The sequence below is a fragment of the Leuciscus leuciscus genome, assembly GCF_965113295.1.
Source record: "Leuciscus leuciscus genome assembly, chromosome: 21".
Taxonomy (NCBI): Eukaryota; Metazoa; Chordata; class Actinopteri; order Cypriniformes; family Leuciscidae; genus Leuciscus; species Leuciscus leuciscus.
Window position 1 is genome coordinate 32646319 of NC_138745.1, and position 20593 is coordinate 32666911.

The 20593-nt window shown below is 36.1% G+C and overlaps 1 protein-coding gene across 2 annotated transcripts in view; it reads left to right on the plus strand.

Annotated features, from left to right (window-relative positions):
- The window catches only part of tcerg1l (transcription elongation regulator 1 like), a 78662-nt gene that overhangs the window by 12284 nt on the left and 45785 nt on the right, over positions 1–20593 (plus strand). For both annotated transcript variants that reach the window (XR_014201079.1, XM_082151824.1), the window contains exon 5: positions 10401–10577. Coding sequence is in view for 1 of the 2 variants with exons in the window: in XM_082151824.1 (XP_082007950.1) it covers positions 10401–10577 (177 nt within the window). In the remaining variant the exon portion in view is untranslated. The remainder of the gene's footprint in view (positions 1–10400; positions 10578–20593) is intronic.

The following is a 20593-nucleotide window of genomic DNA, read 5'->3' on the forward strand; positions in this document are numbered from 1 at the left end:
AATCTCTGTCTGAAGTTCAGACTTTCTCTAGGCGAAAGCAGTAACCCAGTTTGAGTATCTCCGATATATCATATATAACACGTATATATAGTGAAAAATAGCAGTGTAGAGGTTTGGAACAAAAAGCAAGATTTTTAATTTCGCCTGAACTGTTGCTTTAAGTATGCACCATATCGGCAATAACATGGCAGACAAGAAATTATGAATCTCTACACGTGAGCAGGTTGTCAAGCTTCGGTCTTGTAGTGTGTGCTTTTCCTAACCCATTGAGGGTTTTTGTGGAATCGAGGTGACACATATTAAGATGGAAATAACAGATGTGGGTGTGGAAGTGGAGTCTGCTGCCATCTGTCAAATACTTCTATGGTTCGTGGTTGCCTCTGTACGCTTCATAACCCAAAAATCATATCTCTACACCCCATAACCCAAAAAACACCAGCAGTCTGTTTCTGTGACTGAAAAAAACATTGAGATGAGAGAAAATTGCTTGTTTCTCATGCATGTATGCAAATCCGTTGGTTGTGACTGATGTTTTTGTGCTCCTGAGCATCTTATTATTGGGTTAAAAATTGGTGTATATATTTAAAGTTAGATTTATGGTTAATATTACGTTCTTGCATGCTGTTGTGAAGGTCATGAGGAAACGACTTGAATATTTTATGGAACGGAAAGTTCTCTGGAAGCCCTCAAACTATAATTTTACATTCAGGAATAGGCCATCGTGGAGTTTGAAAGGATCATCAAATGATGTTGGCACCTCAAAACTGTTCTTTAAACATGCAAAACTTTCCTTTTATAACTCTTTTGGGGCATAAAATAAGCATTCACCCCGTCTGTTGCCTGTCTGTTTCTCTAGGCCACAGGCAAGTTGCCTGAGAATTAGAAAGTTGATCTTTGATCTGGAGAATTACAAAATCTACTTGATCTTTGTCTTCACCTTTGATGAGCTTAGCTCGACATAAAGGTGAATGGATCAAACCATTGAACACACCTCTGCGTCAGTTACAAAGTGATAGTTATTCACCCTCAGCACAACAAAGCTTTGGGGAAGAATTGAACTTCAGAAGGTAGATGTCTGTGTCCGGGAATCAGTTCTGGAGTGGTATTGAGAGTTGTTCTTACAAAGTCCTCCTCACGGGCTTGAGCCGTTGATGAGCGTGAGCCGAGGCAATAATTGGTGCCAGAGGGTGTGTGGCGCTCTCACAATCGAACACTGTGAGGAAGTCCAATTTGTGTCTTCGCAGTTACACTTCCTTACCGCAGGGAAAAGGAAGTTCTTGACGTCTGCAAACACATCCACAGAGGTCAGCATCAGTGTAAGAGCTTTTCCCTCAGGTAACAGCGTACTTTATTAGGGCTTCTAGAAATTCTCGTGATAAATTGGTGCGGCGCGCACAGCATTTGCCTTATGTTTAAAAAAAAGTTTGTTTTTTTCTCTCATAGTGCTGATATCTGTCATACTATGATGTTTTCCTCAACTTTCTCGATTTTAATAAGCCTGGAACACAGTATTAGTCTCAGTTGTCACACACACAGTTCTTTAACTGGCTTTCTTATGCACGTTGCACACAAAACTGGCAGCTACGATCCAAAAATCGAAGTTCCAATTTGCTGTCTGGTACTAGGCTGACATGAGCGTTTCTGAAGAGCTAATCACTGGATATACCAAAGTTTTAAAGGTTAGTGGCATCAAATCTCGCAAAGATATTGTAGGATTTTTTTGCAAGTCGAGATAGATATCCACAAGCAGAACTGTATATTCTGGTATTATTATTCAGCTATAAACATGAAAACTAAAATAGTTTTTCTGCTGAAAGAGACAATTATTGGAATATTTTCACCTGAAACATTCACTAGTAAGAGACAATTGGCAGATTTTTCAACTGAAAATTTACCTGAAAGAGACAATTGGCAGATTTTTTTTACCTGTAAGAGACAATGGGCAAACGTTTAAACTGAAAATTCACATGAAATGGACAATTGGTAAATTTATCACCTTAAAATTCACCTGAAAGAGAAAAATGGGCAGATTTTTCGACTGAAAATGTATTTGAAAGAGACAATTGGATGTAGTAAATTATACATTCCAGTAGCTCAAACTGTACAGCATAGTCCTAGCAATGCCAAGGTCATGGGTTCAATTCCCAATTCAATGTAAGTTAAATTAAAAGCATCTGCCAAGTGTATATATGTATAAATTTAGAAGAAAACAATGTACTCTTGTGTCAACAGTTCCAATGATACGTTCACTTATGTTTTGTTATGAACTTACAGTCTAACATTTTAAAATGATGCACAAAATCGATCTTGGGTGGCTGGAAACATCTGCATACACTTACTTAGAGTATGTTACAGGCTTAAGAGATTAAAGTGTATAAATACAATTTGCATGCACACGCGTCACTGGAGGGAAACAGATATTAGTCAAATGATGTTCTACAGATTTAGCATTTCAAATGACTTAATTATAATTTTTTTCCATAAAGCAAGACCAAAGAAAAATGCGCTGATAAGAGGGGTATGTTCAGAAAATGATTGTTGAAGGCGCAAGCCTGTAAACACGTACATACAATCGTGGCATAATGAAAACAGAGCAAATCAATATCTGAAGCAAATAATTTCCTGGTATTCGGGCATTCTTCATCTACCCAGCACAGAATCTGCCGCCAGCCAAGCATTCCAGGTCCATCATTAATAATCTGTGCTCTACAGTGTTTACATCTAACCAAAGGAAATAAGAAATATGTTCAGAACAAAATAGAAGGGGTAATAACTCAGACGTATGTTTCCATCTTCAGTGCAGTTTATCCCTCAGGGCCATTACACTCCTTTTGAAGGTTCCCATCCCTGTTCTGAGGTAAGCTTCGTATCGATCCATAACACCACTGCAGCTCAGTCATGTACCGATAAACCAATATTTGATGTCGATTTATTTGTCATGTGTTTGTCCGTTTTGATTTGCATCAGCGTGAAAATCAATAATTACAGTTGTATGGTTTATGGAATATAACAGTGTGCTGTCTCTGAGGGATAGTTTAGCCTCTGTGTTGAGGGAAAGGTAAAAACGAAGAACGAGTTAAAATAGTCAGAATTTAGTGAAAACAATGGAATTGAATAAATGAGCATACATATATGAAGTCAACAGTAAATGATTGAGAAATTTAAATTTTTACTGTAAAAAATTATATGATCAATAAGTTATGACAACATGTGTTATCACTGTACATTGCTTTTTTATAAGTTATTCAAGATTCAACTCATTTTTTAAAGTCAGTTTTTTAAGTAATTTAAGTTGAAATGACTTAAATATCCAAGTCTATCTATCTATCTATCTATCTATCTATCTATCTATCTATCTATCTATCTATCTATCTATCTATCTATCTATCTATCTATCTATCTATCTATCTATCTATCTATCTATCTATCTATCTATCTATCTATCTATCTATCTATCTATCTATCTATCTGTCTGTCTGTCTGTCTGTCTATCTAGCTGTCTGTCTGTCTGTCTGTCTATCTGTCTATCTATCTATCTATCTATCTATCTATCTATCTATCTATCTATCTATCTATCTATCTATCTATCTATCTATCTATCTATCTGTCTATCTGTCTGTCTGTCTGTCTGTCTGTCTATCTGTCTATCTATCTAGCTGTCTGTCTGTCTGTCTGTCTGTCTGTCTGTCTATCTATCTGTCTGTCTGTCTGTCTGTCTATCTGTCTGTCTATCTAGCTGTCTGTCTGTCTGTCTGTCTGTCTGTCTGTCTGTCTGTCTGTCTGTCTGTCTGTCTGTCTATCTATCTATCTATCTATCTATCTATCTATCTATCTATCTATCTATCTATCTATCTATCTATCTATCTATCGCCACAGCACTGCTGAATAATGGTGCAGGAAACATTCAAATACATGAAAATGATTTGGTTCCAGTATTTTATCAAAACTAATCAATCCAATCAATTGAAATGTTACGTTAGTTTTATAGCAATTAATGAATGTAAAGTTGGAGTAGAAAAAATGCCTCCGTGTTTTAGACAGCCAAACTAGTTCAGGCTTTATTTTAGCTCGCTCAGGGTCGTTCATTTATCATCTAATAGGTGGAAGCATTGCAATGCTTCCTGAGGGCTTTCCTGAGAAGGGCTCATTCTGTTGTGTGCATTTTCAGGTTCTACACTGTGGTTTCTAGGCCAAAAAGTCATTTTTACTTTAACCCACCATTCCTCTGCTTCACAGACCCACTCCAAAATCTCATTTTTCATCTTCATGAATTTTAGCCTGGTCTTATTGACAGGACCTAATGGAACGTGAAAAGTCACTCTGGTTGCCTTGTCAAGAAATACGCAGCTTCTGGAAAATAGAGTTTAAAAGTTGAGCAGGCGATTTAGAAGTGCGCACTGAAGCGTTTTGGCCCACCTTGAATGGATCATGCCGAAGCTCTCTTGGGAACTTTAATGAGGCTTTAAACACCTTCACGTGGAACTTTTCATGCTTTTATTTTGTGCCACCATGAGATTCATAACCAAGACCAAACATTTTGAGAAACAGTTTGATCTCATTAGAGATAAAGGCTGAAATCAATAACACACAATTGATGCTAGAACATTAAAATGGGAAAGAAACAGAAATAAACTTGCTAGAACAATCCACTGCAGTGCAACAGTCACACGCTCCTTCGCATTTGACTCCATCTAGTCCAAACAGAATTCGAGACACATTTGAAATAAGAAACATTGATTTGTCTGACACACTTTTACTGCAGACTACGTGTGAATACTAATTATACACAGTGAAACTCCATATTCCAGGGTGTGAATTAAACAATGACTTTCAGGGGGAGTTAATGTCTATAAAAGAGTTTTTAGGTCATTTTGAAGGGCACAATGTGTTGAGCGGTGTCTCAAGCAATCCATATTTAAGTAGATTATACTGCACATCAGCCAAACCCACATGATTGTATTGGTCGTAGATTTCTCTTTTAATAGCTCAAGAGAAATAATGGAGCTCTTAATGTTTACTTGAAGTATATCGGCAGATGTTTCCCTTAAAATGACTTGGAAGTAAAAGCAGACCCAGATGGGACAATTGTTGATATATATTTGATCGTTTGAGTTTGACTTTTGATTGCACACTTGTTGCAGAACCTGAATTCATCAAGTGCAACATGTTCCTGTATCAATATATATATATATATATTTTTTTTTTTTTTTTACAACATTCCAATCAATCAATCAATAAGATTTGAGGGACTTGTTTACAGTTTATGTCAAGTTTAGGCTTACAAATATGTGCTTCTACATCAATGTTATTCACGTATCAATTCCCTTTGATAAATTAGGGTAAGATTAGGTTTAGGAGTAGGGATAGGGTTAGGACTATGTTTTCGGGCAGGAATGTTGTTCCAGGATCAACAGGATCAACGATTTTGCCCCTTAGAAATATCCAGCCTGGTCTTTTGACACTATACAGCTAACAAAAATATATCGTAAGAACATTTTGCTAACATTCCCATTTAGTTATGAAAAAATGCTCCATGAACGATGTATAAATAAAGATTTTGTGCCAGCATTTTGAGAAAATGATTAAAGACCAGATAACTTTGAACGAACGTTCTATTAATGTTACTAGAAGAACATTTGGAGTTCCCTGTTAGCTGGGTCCATATTTATCATAACAGTGTCATTTGGTTTGATATTTACATCTGATAAGTTACTTTTTACATGCATGTTATTCATACAATACATGCAATAACTTTCATTGATTGAAAATGTGTATGCAGAGCACGCTGCAATACTTTTGCCCTCCATTAAGGAAAATCAGCCAGCCAACACAATTTCAAATCAATACATATTGGCCCCTGTTCATATACCAGCAATGCATACCTGGCATATTAATAACCTACCTGGATTTAAATTTTAAAGGTCCAAAAAGCAACCTTTAAAGTGCCAAAAATCACAGAATTTGTGCTATAGATACAGTATACATGAGCAAATAAAAATGCAAATGTAAATATAAAAAAATGTAAATATAAAATTGAGCACTTCTTGAGGGTTGGAAAGTTCTCATGCCTTTTGTTATGCACTGATAAACTAATATTTACGCTGATTTATTTATTATGTGTTGTTCTTAATTCACGTTAGTGTGATTATCAGTAACTATGCAAGGTTTAGGTAAATTCATCCATGTGCCATTTCTGTCGATGGAAAGGTTAAAACACACGGTCAGAGCTCCATGTAAACAGTGCTTTAGTAACTTATGAATAGTTAAATGATGGTTATTATTACAATTCCTAGTATTACTGTTATTAGAACTGTAGTCAATGGTACAGTAAATGTCAGATAAATAGATTTTTTTTGCAACATGCTGATTTAAAGTCATTTCAGAGGCAGAGAACATTATTAAATTAGATTTAGATTTAAAGGCAAAAAATATTTTTCTAAAAGCACCCTTATGTATTTTGAAACCCTGGTTGAAAAGGTTTTGTTGTTCTTTTTCCGTGTATTTAAAAAGCATAGGGGCAAGTTTTGAAATATTCCAAAGCAAAAAGAATTTGCCACTTTTATAGTGCTTTTGAGAAACCCATGAGTAAAGGAGCAAATGTAAAGAGATTTTAATGTTTGGTTGAACTATTCCGTTAAGAAAGTCATGATGACTTCAAAACCATGTTTACTAAAATTGTTGTGCTTCCGCCAAACTTCTTTCTCAACTCAACTCTCCAACTTCATAAATTACGATAAAAGCCTCTTCTTTAGGCAGTTACCTTCAATCCAGAGACTGATGGCATAATTCAACAGAATAAGTTGTTTTCAGGGACGGTATAAAGTAGTTTGTTAACCAGGTAACTAAGGTAACAGTGGGAGGACAGCATAGTGAAAGAGACAGACTCTGACACAGAGCCTCTTTGTGGATCAAGATGATGGCAGTGTAGTCTGGAGCACACATAAGTGGCCGAAAGTTTCATAAGTGCAATCACTCACCATTTCAGCACCGCTGCAGGACGGACAGCTCCTGAGCGCTGAAGGCTCCCGCTACATTTACCCTTGTCTTGGCCTGAATCTTTCTGCTCAATTTCTCTGAAACAAGACCCCCTGAGAGAGATGGGAGAGATTGCTCGAAACATGTCACACTTAGACGTCAACACACACACACACACACACACACACACACACACACACACACACACACACACACACACACACACACACACACACACACACACACACACACACACACACACACACACACTTATTTTGAATTAGCTTTTATTTTTCATTTTAATTTGTTTAAGTTTTAGTTATTTTATGTCATTTTGTCTTTTTTTTATTTATTTTTTTTATGCACTTCTTGCTATGTTCATATAGAATATTATGATTTAAATATTATAGTATATTACCTCTCTTGAAGTATCTGGGACAAGGGAAACATTCAATCTAAAAATACATGCTCATAGTTCAGAAATGATCAAATAAATATGTAAAAATAAAATAATTTTAGATTTAATGCAACTTCGATCCATAAACTGTAACAAAAAGAAACATTTCTGGGAGAGTTCATTACTGTAAAGCTCGAAGAATCACTCATATATACTGTATACTATCATAGGGTAAATGGCTGAGATGTCAAAACAAACACTGACTGTGGTTCAAACGTAACTTGTGAAAGCATAAATCGTAAGGACTTGTTTCAGACAGGTTTGAGGACACTTCTTAGGAGCACAGCAATAATAGCTCCCCTTGAGACTGGGAAAATGCCCTCATTCCTGCAGCCTTTGGCCACCGTATATTTATAGTGTTTCTCCTTCTTCGTTAAACCTGTCAAAAGGCAGCACCCAGCCACGAAATGAAGAAAGATGTTTTTTTATATATCATGAGTGCTATTTTCCGAGCAGTGTTACTTTTGAGGATTTACCTCTGCTAAAGTCACATGGCATGCTGGGCTGGCTCTCAAGAGAAGCCCTCAGTGGATGTATAATTCAAGGTTTCTATTTCACGTCATGTCCGCGGAGAGCGCTTCCTGATGAACGATGCATTGTTTATGTGATCTGTGCACCTGTCACTTCATCTCCAGCGGCTAGGTATTAAAGTGAAGCAGTTAGATCCACATTTATCATTACTATCAAGCTAAAAGGTTAGTAGAGTTTAATCCACAGTCTCCATACCCTTTGCTTCAGCTGTCAGATGACAGAGTATTCCTCCCTCCACAACCACCCTCTAAAGCGTTCTCGCTGTATGGGAGAGTGGATGTGCTGGAGCGGTTCCATATGATATATTCCCCGGTGGCCTGATTTCCAGTGCGCTACATGTGCATGCTAACTGCTCTGGTTGGCTCTGATCCGCCCACTCTGTACCATTAGATAAAGTGTTTCAGCTGCTCAGCATGGAAGAAACACCCCGCCTGCTCACTCCAAAGATCTCTTCAAGGTTTCGTTAAATAGCATTTCCCTCGCTCAGGGGAGACAGGCGCTAGAAACGGTGGAGATGAGATGAGCATGTGTGTGTTAGCTCACCCAGGTGACTAATAAGGGATCTTCATCACGGTTTTGACAACACAGTGAAGTTAGGTACAGTGTAGAGCACAACTACCATCCACTTCGGCTAGATGTTTAAAAAAGATCTGCAATAAAGAATTCTAAACCATGACTTATAACGCTGTTGCGCTCCGGGCGACCCGAGTTCGAGCCCCGGCTCGTGGAGCTTTCCAGATCCCGTCCCCACCTCTCTCTCCCGCTTCGCTTCCTGTCTGCTTACTGTCCTATCATAATAAAGGCAAAAACACCCCAAAAAAGAAAGAATTCTAAACCATGACCCAAAGCAAATCACATTGAAACCTTCATGAGCCAAAAATATAGTAAAAATCATGAAAAACAGCAAGGTTTGTACACCGTAAAAAAATATACTATTTCAGTCTTTCTACTTCAAAATGTCACAAAATGTAACTTTTATTCATTGATTATAATGTAAAATACAATATATTTGTTGGTTATGGCAAAATATTCAAACGTATACAAATACACAAGTCATTAGATGGCATGGCTGGAGTCTATTCTGGAGCTTTATGGGAGTCACTGCTGTTGTTCATGTTTACATTCAATAGCTCTTCTGGCTTACGCATAGAATCAGTTTTAGATCTTTAAAAATCCATACAGTGAATAAAATACGTAGAAACAGTTTTCACTCTTTAAAACGTAAATTTCTCAAGTAATTACAAACGGCAAGTATCACATTGAAATGAATGTGACATTTTGAAGTAGAAAGACTGAAATGGTATTTACTTGTAAAACGTACTTCAGTAATCTCCAATAATTTTGATTTCCTTTTTAAAAAAAGTGTACTTTTTTTACAGTGTAGTTCTTAAAAAAAATTTAAAAACTGGCTTGCATTTTTTTTTTTTTTTAAATGCTATGTAAACTACGATATATGGTGTTGGTACAGCTCTCTTTACAGCAAGTAACACCATGGTAATGGTTTTGATTCCCAACAAGCACACATACTGATATATAACGGCTATGGATTGCTTGTAACTTTATCCACATTACATTTTTGTTTTTCATTTGCAGCAAAAAGCATTTGCCAAATGCATAAATGTAATGTGGATGAAGTTGACTTTGCTTGCATGGTGGTCATAACTCCACATAATTCAGTTACAAACCACATTTCTTCTAATGTCTCTAATGTGCAGTTACAGAGTTTGGCTCGTTCACTGACTCGCATATAGTAGATATTTGTGTGTGTGAGGGTTTGGGATTGTGTTCAGATTTGATAAGGTTTTCAACACTTTGCTGAAACTCAAATGCAAAGCCCATGAAACATTTGGCTGCCAGTTAAACCCCAGAACAGTCCTGCACACGACACACATTGCATGTTCAAACCTCCTCTGATGCATATGATGGAATTACAAGAATCTGTATTTATATGACTGTTTACTGACATTCTTATTTTATATATGCAAACACTTCAGATTATGAAGTCAAAAATGTACCCATTTACTTTCTTATAATAATATGTAATAATTTTTTCCATGTGTGTTTTCATGTTGACTACTATGTTGTTTATATGAAATTATATGAAGGCAGATTAAAATGATTAAAGCCACATAATACATAACATCTCTAAAACATCATGCATTTAAAGTCGGCATGAAACGGAAGTTGCAATCGTCTTTTGTGTCCTATCCAAGTGAAACTCCAACAAACACTTCGAAAACTCGAACGAATATTGTAATTTTGATTTCATGGTGATTTACTGGGACAATTTTCTCATCCCAGTTCAAGTGCAACCATTAAAATAAACATTTATGAGCACATTTTGTTAGATTGACCAGCAAAAGAATGGCCAGCAAAAAACTAAATACAGTGTTATATCCAAAGTCAACTATTTATCAATCTTTATTTGTCTTTTCAGGTTGTCCCGTGGCCATTAAGCGAAGAGGAAGTTCTAAACGCATCGCTCTGGCAGCAGCAGCCATGATGGCGATGGATTCTGACGTGACACAGGGAGCATCTGTCTCTTCCGCTCACCCTCTCCACCTGCTCTCGCTCTCACCGATCAAGCTTCCGTTTCTGATGACACCTCATACAGGTAGGAGTACAACAGAAAAAGCTTTTATTAGTGATCCTATCTGCAGTTTTAGGGAGTAACTTACTAAAAGTAGTGATTCATTCACTTAATTACATTTTGCAGTGACAGCAGCTTCGCTGTTTCCAAAATAGTGACGTTTTTTTCAGTTAACATGGCGTGATATAACTGTCACAAGGGTTTGTGAATCATTCAAGAATGCATGATCGTGATATAGCTTTTATAAAACAGCCATTACTATTGAGTAACTGTGCATTTCCAAACAAAGCTACAGCGGAATGAACTATTGAGCTTCCCCAAGCAGAAGTGGCATTACTGAATGAATCTGTGTAGTTGAAGGATGAGTGAGTGGTTTAATGAATCGCTGGTCTGCGGTCTGTTAAAGGCGTAGTAGTATGTCCCCAAAACTTGCCTAATTTTCTGCTACACAGTCAAAAGTATGTACTTTTTCTTCACAAAAATAGTACATACTTTTAGGGTATAGGATAAGTATGTATATTGGTACACAGAAAGAGTCAACCTGAATGAATGAGTGAATGATCCAATGACTCACTTATAAGTATTTTAATGGATCGGATGAGTGAATAACTTATAGTTGTTTGTTTCATCACTGAATGAATCACTGTGTTTAAACGAATCGGTTGACTTAATGATTCAGTGACTCATTCATAAAGATAGTCAGTTGTTTAGTTCCTAAAATAATCAGTGTTGTTGACCGAATCTGATGAGTGAATGATTCAATATCACTTTTAAGGACAGTTACTTATTTCACTTCTGAATGAGTGTGTTTGAATGAATCAGCTGAGTTAATGAAGAAAGAATCACTTAAAAATGATTAAATTATGAGCAACTTTTTGTTCGAAGCTTGACTGTTGGTTTATTTTAGTTGATTAATGTACTATTATTTAGTGCACACCAATTATTTAGTGCTGTTTGGTTTGCACTAAACTGTCTTTACCAAACTATACCAGCAACACTCTCTCCTCATCAGTGCTTCAGCTTTTTTCTTCTGGCTCAGATTGATACCAACCTGCTTTGTGTTGTTTTGTCTAACCCACTTGGTAAGATTCTTGGGTTCATAATGAGGGCCTGCTTTCTCACAAAGCTTCTGATGTCCTAATTGGTGAATTGTAATTGCAAATGCCTTTGGTTATGCAAATGTCACAGTTTTTTAGTCCTGGGTTGTCAGAAATAGTCTGCATGTTGTTTTATTCATTCACTTTAAACTTAGCACGCATGAAAGGAAAGGTTTTAAAGTGCATTCTGGTAAAAAAAAATAAAAAAATAAAAAAAATAAAGTTAGTGTGTTTGTGTGCAGTGCTTTCATGCAGACTTATTCGATTTGAGAGGAAATTTGAGGATTTTATGTTTGTTGGGTTTGGACTTTCCCAAGCAATTACAAGAAATGTTGCTGCTTGAGCACTCATCTACTTGCTGAGCTTGTTTAGGTGTTGTTCTTTCCATGGCGTTCCCATTATTCTTCAGAAAGTAAGAGTTTCACTTTGCTGAAGTGGACAGGTTTAATTCAAGGGTCAGTGCAAACTGACTGAACTGAGAGAAGTACGGACGTTTATTTAGGGAAACAGACAGAGCGTATCCTTTTTATTTTCCGGTCTTTCTTTTTTTCTTTTTCTCTCTCTTCATGCCTATTGATTAACTGTTTCCTTCATCTGTTGTTCAGTGAACTTGTTCAGTCCCTCTTGCTTGTGGATTGCCTGAGGTAAAAACCCATGCATGCGTGTCAATAAGAGGGTGTACATGATTCTGAGTGCAGATCTATATATTTTATGAGCAAATGTATGTATTTTTCACCTCCAGTCTTGTATGTGGGTGTGAGGGATGAATTCTCTAACAATGTATGTGTATGTTTGTCTGATTCCGTGGGATCTGTATCACTCTTCATGTCTGGTCCACAGGGCATCAGCCCACTGCATTCGAATTGTAATTGGCGTTGTAATTCTTTCTGATTGCAATCTAATTCTTAAGTTAGGAATTATTGTCGTACAGTTTGTGTAAGGGAAGATAATTGAGGTGTACGGCTCTCTCTGGATGCTGTGTTTAAGGATTGTAACTTATGTAAGACAGTCTAATTAATTAACCCACAATCCAGTTTAACAAGCAGCTAAATAACTGGAAATACCAACCCGATCTCACGGGAAAACGTACAAATTTTACAAAGTGGCTAATTCGTACGAATTCATACGACCTCACTCGTACGAATTAGTACGATTTTTGCAAAATCGTACATATTTTACGAATTGGCCAATTCGTATGAATTCATACGAATGACCTACCCCTGACCCCGCCCCTAAACCTACCCATCACGTGGGTTTAGACAAATCGTACAAATTCGTACGAGTGAGGTCGTACGAATTCGTGCAAATTAGCCATCTTTTTATCATTCGTACGAATTCGTACGAATTGGTCGTGAGATAGCGTTGGAAATACCAATGCAGTGAGTTTTTATCACTCCTTTCTATATAGATTAGGCTCATCACAGATTGCACCTTACCACATCTCAACACAACACGTGCCCAGGATAAATTATCCTGTTTTAATTAACATTTCAATATTTATATGTTTTTATATATTTTTGTGTGAGTGATTAAATATTTAAAATGTTGATGTTCTTGGATGTCTAAAACTGGCTATACATGTAAAAATATATATCAAATATACATTTTTATGTTATGCATTTTTAATGTTAAATTTTTGTCTCATTCATTTTGAATCCATATTTAAGCGGTAGCACTTCCATTTTACAGTCCTGTTCCCCATGTACATGCTCTGCACTTATTATAGTAATTGCAATAACTGGTTAATAACTAGGGACTAACCCTGAAACTGTCCCTATACCAAACCATATTGTTACACGTCTGTTTGTTTCCTTTTGTGTTCATTTTGTTCAGTTTCCCGCCACTCCTTGTTTCCATCATCACCGTCTTCATTAGTTCATTTGGTTCAGCTGTGTGTCGTTAATTATCTCATTTGTTCTCTTTGTTTGCCACATGTATACCCTGTGTTCTCCCTAAGTGTTTGTCGGTTCTTGTTGATGTTTGTTTGTGTGTTTCTCCAGAGTTTCTCCCAGTTCCAATGTGTTTGTTCAGTAAAGTCTTCATCCCAAAGTTATTCCTCATCATGCATTTTTCATAGCACCACCATTCGTAACACTTATATAACCCAGTACTTTCTTAGGTAAGTACACTGTAAGTACACGTAAGTGCATGTACTGTAAAATAAAATGTATTGCAGATGTTTGTGTTAAGAGCACTTTATTAGACGCTATGGACACAGGTGGTACTCTTTTCTTGCAATGGCTGTTGTGAAACATCTTGCTGCCTACATACACCTGACTTTTAAGTCAGCATCTTAACTAAAATGGAACTTCATAAGGGACAGATTTTTTTCATAGGCAGCAAGTTTTGCAACACAAAAATATCTAGTTCAGTCATGAACCTCTGTAGGGCACAGGCTGATATGTCCTTTACATGCAATCTACAAGAAATCACATTATTAATGCATGACACTGAAGCTGATTGGCCTCTGCTGATCCTGCAGCCAATGAGATTGCTTGCTCAACATTTAAATAGTCTGGTTCATTGTTTGCTGTAAGCTAGTCTCAGGCCACATCCACACGAAGCCAGAGCTTTCCCTATCCGATTATTTATTTTTTTCGTTCAAAAAAAAAAATCCGTAAACACGGCGGCGTCTCAAGAAATATCTGCGTACACACGAAACCACTGAAACCGACTCAAAACGATGTAGTATACATGCCAGACCAGTATGTGGCGCTGTAATTCTGCCTCAGACATACACTAAAAACGGAGAAGAAGACTTGGAGCTCGCGCATAAACCTTGCGCGCTGTATACAACAATAATATTAGGCACAGTAGCTTCTTTTTTTCTTTTTTAATCAAGAACTTTGTTGAACAATATGAAAAAACATAAATGTAGTTGCTGTGACTTAACGGTGTCTGACTAGTTGACACTTGGTGTGATGACATCATCGTTTCGCAAAATATACGGATTGGCCGTACACACGAAAACGCAAGGGCGGCGTTTTCAGATTTATCCACCTTGGGACCCGGTTTAAAAAAATAGCAGTTTCAGTCTCCGAAAACGCCGGATCCGTGTGGACGAAACACCAATACGATAAAAAATGTATACGTATACAGCGAAACGCGTCTCCGTGTGGACAGGGCCTCAGAGTTCCTCTTAAATCCTCCACCTCCCCCAGCTCCACCTGTCTATTTATGTATGTCTAATTATGTGTGTCAGTGAAGCTGCTTTAACACCATTTTGTTTTGTAGAAAGTGTTATAGAAAAATATTTCAACAGAGTTTGGTGTTAACATGTTTCTAAACTAACTATATAACACATAAAATTACAAAGCACATTCAAAAATGAGGTAAAATAGTCCTTTTTAATTTGATTGAGCTGAATACATTTTGGTATTGAATAAATTATAAGTACATCAAATCATTTCTCTTTCTTTGTCTGCCAACTAAAATGCATTTTTCCTCCCATCTTAGATTGAAAGCGCTACACAGTGCATGCTTTTCATGCGATACTACCTTTGAATTAAGCCAAACAGAAGGTATTTTAGAAAATTATGCTGCCTACCATTTGGATCAACCTTCATGATGGAAGCATGCATATGATGCTTCCTACGTAGAGCTAAATAGAGCCAGCGAGGAGTCTGTGGATGCTGATGGCAGTTGCAATGGATGCATGTTTTTTGAAAGCAGATGTTGCCATTATATCAATGTGCATGAGTTGAGTTTAGTCACTTATTTATCACGCTCTCTGTTAGTGCCAGTGCTGCGGGGGGGAGTCCTTTAATGCCAATGGAGGCGGCTTTGAGCTCTCTTCAAATGCCTGAATTACAGGAGTCCTACACATCTGTTCTGAGAGATTAAGCTTTCAACTGATGCCCTGAATGTGACTCCATTGTTGATAAACCAAATTTTTTCCTGCAATTAAATGATAGAGGTAGAGTATTGTATGACCAGAATTCGAAAAGTTTCAGATTACAGTATCAACATGAAGTTGAGTAACTGATTTTCTGTGTATGTGTCAAAGGTGTTTATCTATTTATGTGGAGATGTTGCAGAGTAAGTTGAACTAATGTGTTGTCTGCCAAATTCCCAAGGCTTATGGTGTCTATAGATGCCTTTTACTGATGTGGGAGAAGTTGTTTTTTTGGCTCACACCTAAAGATGTGTTTTTCTGCTCTTTACTTGGAAATCGACATGCTCAGTACACTTGTAAACTCGGTGGAGGTGCACAATTTTATTGTTCTGCAGCGATAAATATGAAAAGAAACAAAACTGGAAATATCAAATATGAAAATGTACAAAATTGAGACAAATGTTTATAGAAAACAATACATATGAAATCAATATAAGAGTCAGTAAGATTTTTTTAACGATTTTTTTTTTCTTCAAAAATCATACTGACCAAACTTTTGATTGGAAGTGTAATTCTGTCTCTGACTTCTGATATAGTATGTGGATGAAGTTTTTGAGTTCCTGTTATACAAATGCCACTCATGGAGTTTTCATGACTTATACAAGGTGTGACCCACCAAAAGCCAAAGGTCAAAATTTATACAAGCCGGGCTGCTGAATGAGGGGGCAATTATGCAAAGTACATTGTGTCTGATAACAGCAGTATTAGTAGGTCATGATTTACATAAGAAGTGTCTTCACTGCTTGGGCATAGAGATAACACTTTGGAGATTCATTTGGAGTTTTCTGAGAATTCTGATAAACACCTTCACTGATAAATCTTCAAATTTAGCTCTCTCTCTCTGTGACTCTCTCTTGAGAAGTCCTGCTAATTTTCCTAATTATGAACTTATCTCAGAACTGTAGTGGGCCGGTCCAGGAGTCAAACTGAATAGATGCCATAACTACAGCAAATGCGTGTTGACCTTAATATTTTTAACAAGCAAGATATTTTATTATATTAGTAGATGTTTTAACCAGTGCCTACTTCTTTTTTCTTGCCTCTTTAAAGGCTAACATGGATTTATATTTTTTTGCTATCTTTTGGCTTTCTCAGCTAATCAATTAAATGGACCCTCCTAAATATTTAAAGGTGCACTGTGTAATTTTTAGCGGCCTCTAGTGGTGAGGTTGTGAATTGCAACCAACAGAAGTTACGGTGGCTGACAGGAAAATATGTCGTCGTCTGAGACAGCAGAGAGTAGCCAGTTAAGCAATGAGGTTTCTTTACAAAGATAAATTAAGAAATTAGGTTTACTTAATTATTCAGTAAAACAATATGTTATTGCGTGTGTTGACACAGACTTTAGTATTGAGTATGCGCTGACTTTAGCTAGTTTTTTTGCACGAAGAACAACATAGTGACGAAACAAGTTTGTCCATTTAGGGCCACTGTAGAAACATGTCAGCGCATTTCAATGTAAGAGACCTGCGGTGTATGTAGATAGAGATGGCTCATTCTAAGGTAATAAAACATAACGGTTCATTAAATAAGGTATTTATACACCACTGAAAACATAGTTATGTATATGATATTGCATTTCTGTGAACTGATCCTCCTAAATATTACACAACGCACCTTTAACACTGATAAAGACGTTGATACTTTTCAATTGAATTGTCATAAGGGACAGTAAAGACATTTATAATGTTATAAAATATTTCTATTTAAAATAATGCTGCTCCTTTGAACTTTCTATTCATCAAAGAATCCACATTGATAATAATAAGAAATGTGTATTGAGCAGCGAATCAGCATAGAATGATTTCTGAAGGATCATGTGACACTGAAGACTGAAGGAAAATTAAATTTTGGTCTAAGGAATAAGTTAGACTTTTAAAAAATATATTAAATAGAAAACAGTTACTTTAAACTGTAATAATATTTCACAATATTACTGTTTTTCTTTATTTTTGATTGAATAAATGCATCCTTGGCGAGCAATTGAGATCACGCAAACCTCATACTTGTAGATTTTGTCCAGTTTCCGCTCAGACAGTGATTGCACTGGCTTTCGGCTCTCAGCTCTTCCACCTCCATGGACTCATGGACAGCTTGTACTACACTTGTTCACACTGATCAGGTCAGCCTTAAAGCTTTAATTGATTGAAAAGGTCACCGGAGAGCGATAAAGAGCGAGAGAGATGAGGATGATTAAAGTGGAGAGGTCTCTAGCACAGCTTTCATTAATATTATGCACTCTGACTGGACTAAGAGAGATTCACTAATGACTCTAAGGACGCTCGCTATGAATTCTGTACCATATTTAGATGAGCAGTTTGCCCCCTGGAAACTCCCTGCGTGGAGCCCTGATTTATCAAATCTATCAAAGTTGTCATTATACCTTAAAATTCCTTCAATGATAAAATACTCTCTGCTGTTCTAGTTTCATGTAGACTACAAAATACATCCATAGGTTGATTCCAACCAATGGTGTGAATTTGGAGTGGTTGTTTCACCAATAGCAGACAGGGTAAATAAGAATGTGTATAAGTAAGATGTTGTAAAAAAAAAACTAACAAGACTATATAGGCCAAAAGTTTGGACACATTACTATTTTTAATGTTTTTGAAAGAAGTTTCTTCTGCTCATCAAGCCTGTATTTATTTGATCAAAAATACAGAAAAAAAAAAAGTATTATTGTGATATATTATTACAATTTAAAATAATTGGTTTTCAATTCATTATACTTTAAATTATCATTTATTTCTGTGATGCAAAGCTGAATTTTCAGGATCATTACTCCAGTCTTCAGTGTCACATGTGACATCCTGTCTATCACATGATCCTTTAGAAATCATTCTAATATTCTGATTTATTATGAGTGTTGGACACAGTTCTGCTGCCTAAGATATTTGATGAATAAAAGGTTAAAAAGAACTGCATTTATTAAAAAAAAATTAATATTTTCTAATAATATAAATCTTCTTTACTATCACTTTTTATCAATTTAACACATCCTTGCTGAATAAAAGTATTGATTTATTTAAAAAAAAAGAAAGTAAAAAAATTACTGACCTCAAATTACTGACCAGTAGTGGATATTGTTGTTACAAAAGATTTCTATTTTTAAAACATTTGCTTCTTCTTCTTTTTTTTTCTTTTTTTAAAAACTTTTTATTCATCAAAGTATCCTAAAAAAGTATCACAGGTTATGAAAAAATATTAAGCAGCAGAACTGTTTCCAACTTTGATAATGAATCATCATATTAGAATGATTTCTAAAGGATCATGTGATAGACTGGAGTAATGATCCTGAAAATTCAGCTTTGCATCACAGAAATAAATGATAATTTAAAGTATAATAAATTGAAAACCAATTATTTTAAATTGTAATAATATATCACAATATAAAAATAAAAAAAATCTGTATTTTTGATCAAATAAATGCAGGCTTGATGAACAGAAGAAACTTCTTTCAAAAACATAAAAAATAGTAATGTTCCAAACTTTTGGCCTATATGTACAATATATATTTATATATATATACATAAACAAAACTTTATTTTTATTTTTATTTTTTTATAATAACTATATTAATTAATAAAATAATTTGTGCCATTCAGCATCACACTGTGAATAAAAGATTTGTCACTCTGTATTAATTTCCATGTTTTGGCATCACACTTACGCACAGCAACATTACCTGTAATTTGTTTCTGAACAACTGCACATTTGTGTCAGTGTTGGCTGAACTCGCCACAGCGCTCTCGTTTCAACACTTAGTTTGCTGTGTTTTATTAATGATTGGAGACAGGATCGCATCGCTAATTTTGCTGGTAATGTGATTCACTTGAAAAGAATGAACACAGACAGATAAAGTATTGAATCCTCTACATGAATTCAGGATGTTCTTTTTTTTTTAACAGACATGTCTAGAAATGGTGCACTGGTAATTATCCAAGCCCTGGTTTGCCTTCTATTAAAAGCCTGTGTCTGATGTGTTCGCAGACTCTTTTCACAAGTAAGAGCAGATTTATGCCACGGAGCCTTTGATTTATGAAATCTCAATCAGTAGCTCTATACGGCTTGCCAAGCAGGATCTCATAAATGGAAGTGTTCTTATTCCAGGGCATAAAGACTAGTCAGTATAACTATCAGTACTTTAATGCGATAGTCTATTTAGCCGTTTTGAATGTCTTATTACACTGATGCCATTATTATGGATCTTATCCTTTAGATAAAATAATCAAATGCGATGAAATATCTTCCATTTGTGAAGTTTTACTTTATTGGATTATGAAAAATAAAAAAAGCCATTTTCGGAATCTAATTTCCAGCAAAATATGTATATTGTCATACAATTACTCATTCCATGGTATAACATTTTAGTCAAACTTTAGATGTTTGTATCTTCTAAATAGCTGGTCATCATGGTGGATGAATTTATTTTCTGAACTTCAGACAGAGCCGATAATTACCATTTTCTCTGAAGGAATATGCTATTGACAATTCGAGAAAGCCCTCCTGTAGATCACTGAGACATTGATTCTCACATTGTTATGCTGAACAGTTGGAGACTTTACAGATTTACTGCAAACCAGTTTCCCATAGCACTCAGATTTACTCACCAACACCCAAATCAATTTAGCCTGTCAAGTTCCCAGCTTCTCTGAGTCGCCGAATAAAACTCTTATCGCTTCTCCATTCCTATACTGTCTCCCTTTTTTAATGTGAGGTCATATCTTATCTGGATAGATGCCCTCACAATTTCTAAAATAAGTGAACTCCACCAGTATCTTATCGTTTGGATGGAGAAAAGAAAGCTATTAGCAGTGCCTCCTGGTCCGCTGAAAGAGTTCTGAACTCTTCTTAAGACTTTTGAAGAGGGTCACTCCTTTCCTCTGTATCTGTCCCTTTGTAAGCCTCCACATTAAAATTCCCTTTCAAATTTTTTATCATCAAAAGGTGGGGGAAAACCTCTTGAATCTTCAAGCTGTGCTTCTGATTGGTTGTCAAAGTAGATGAGGGTCTAATCTCTGTGGGTGATGTCCTAATCTCTGCCCTCT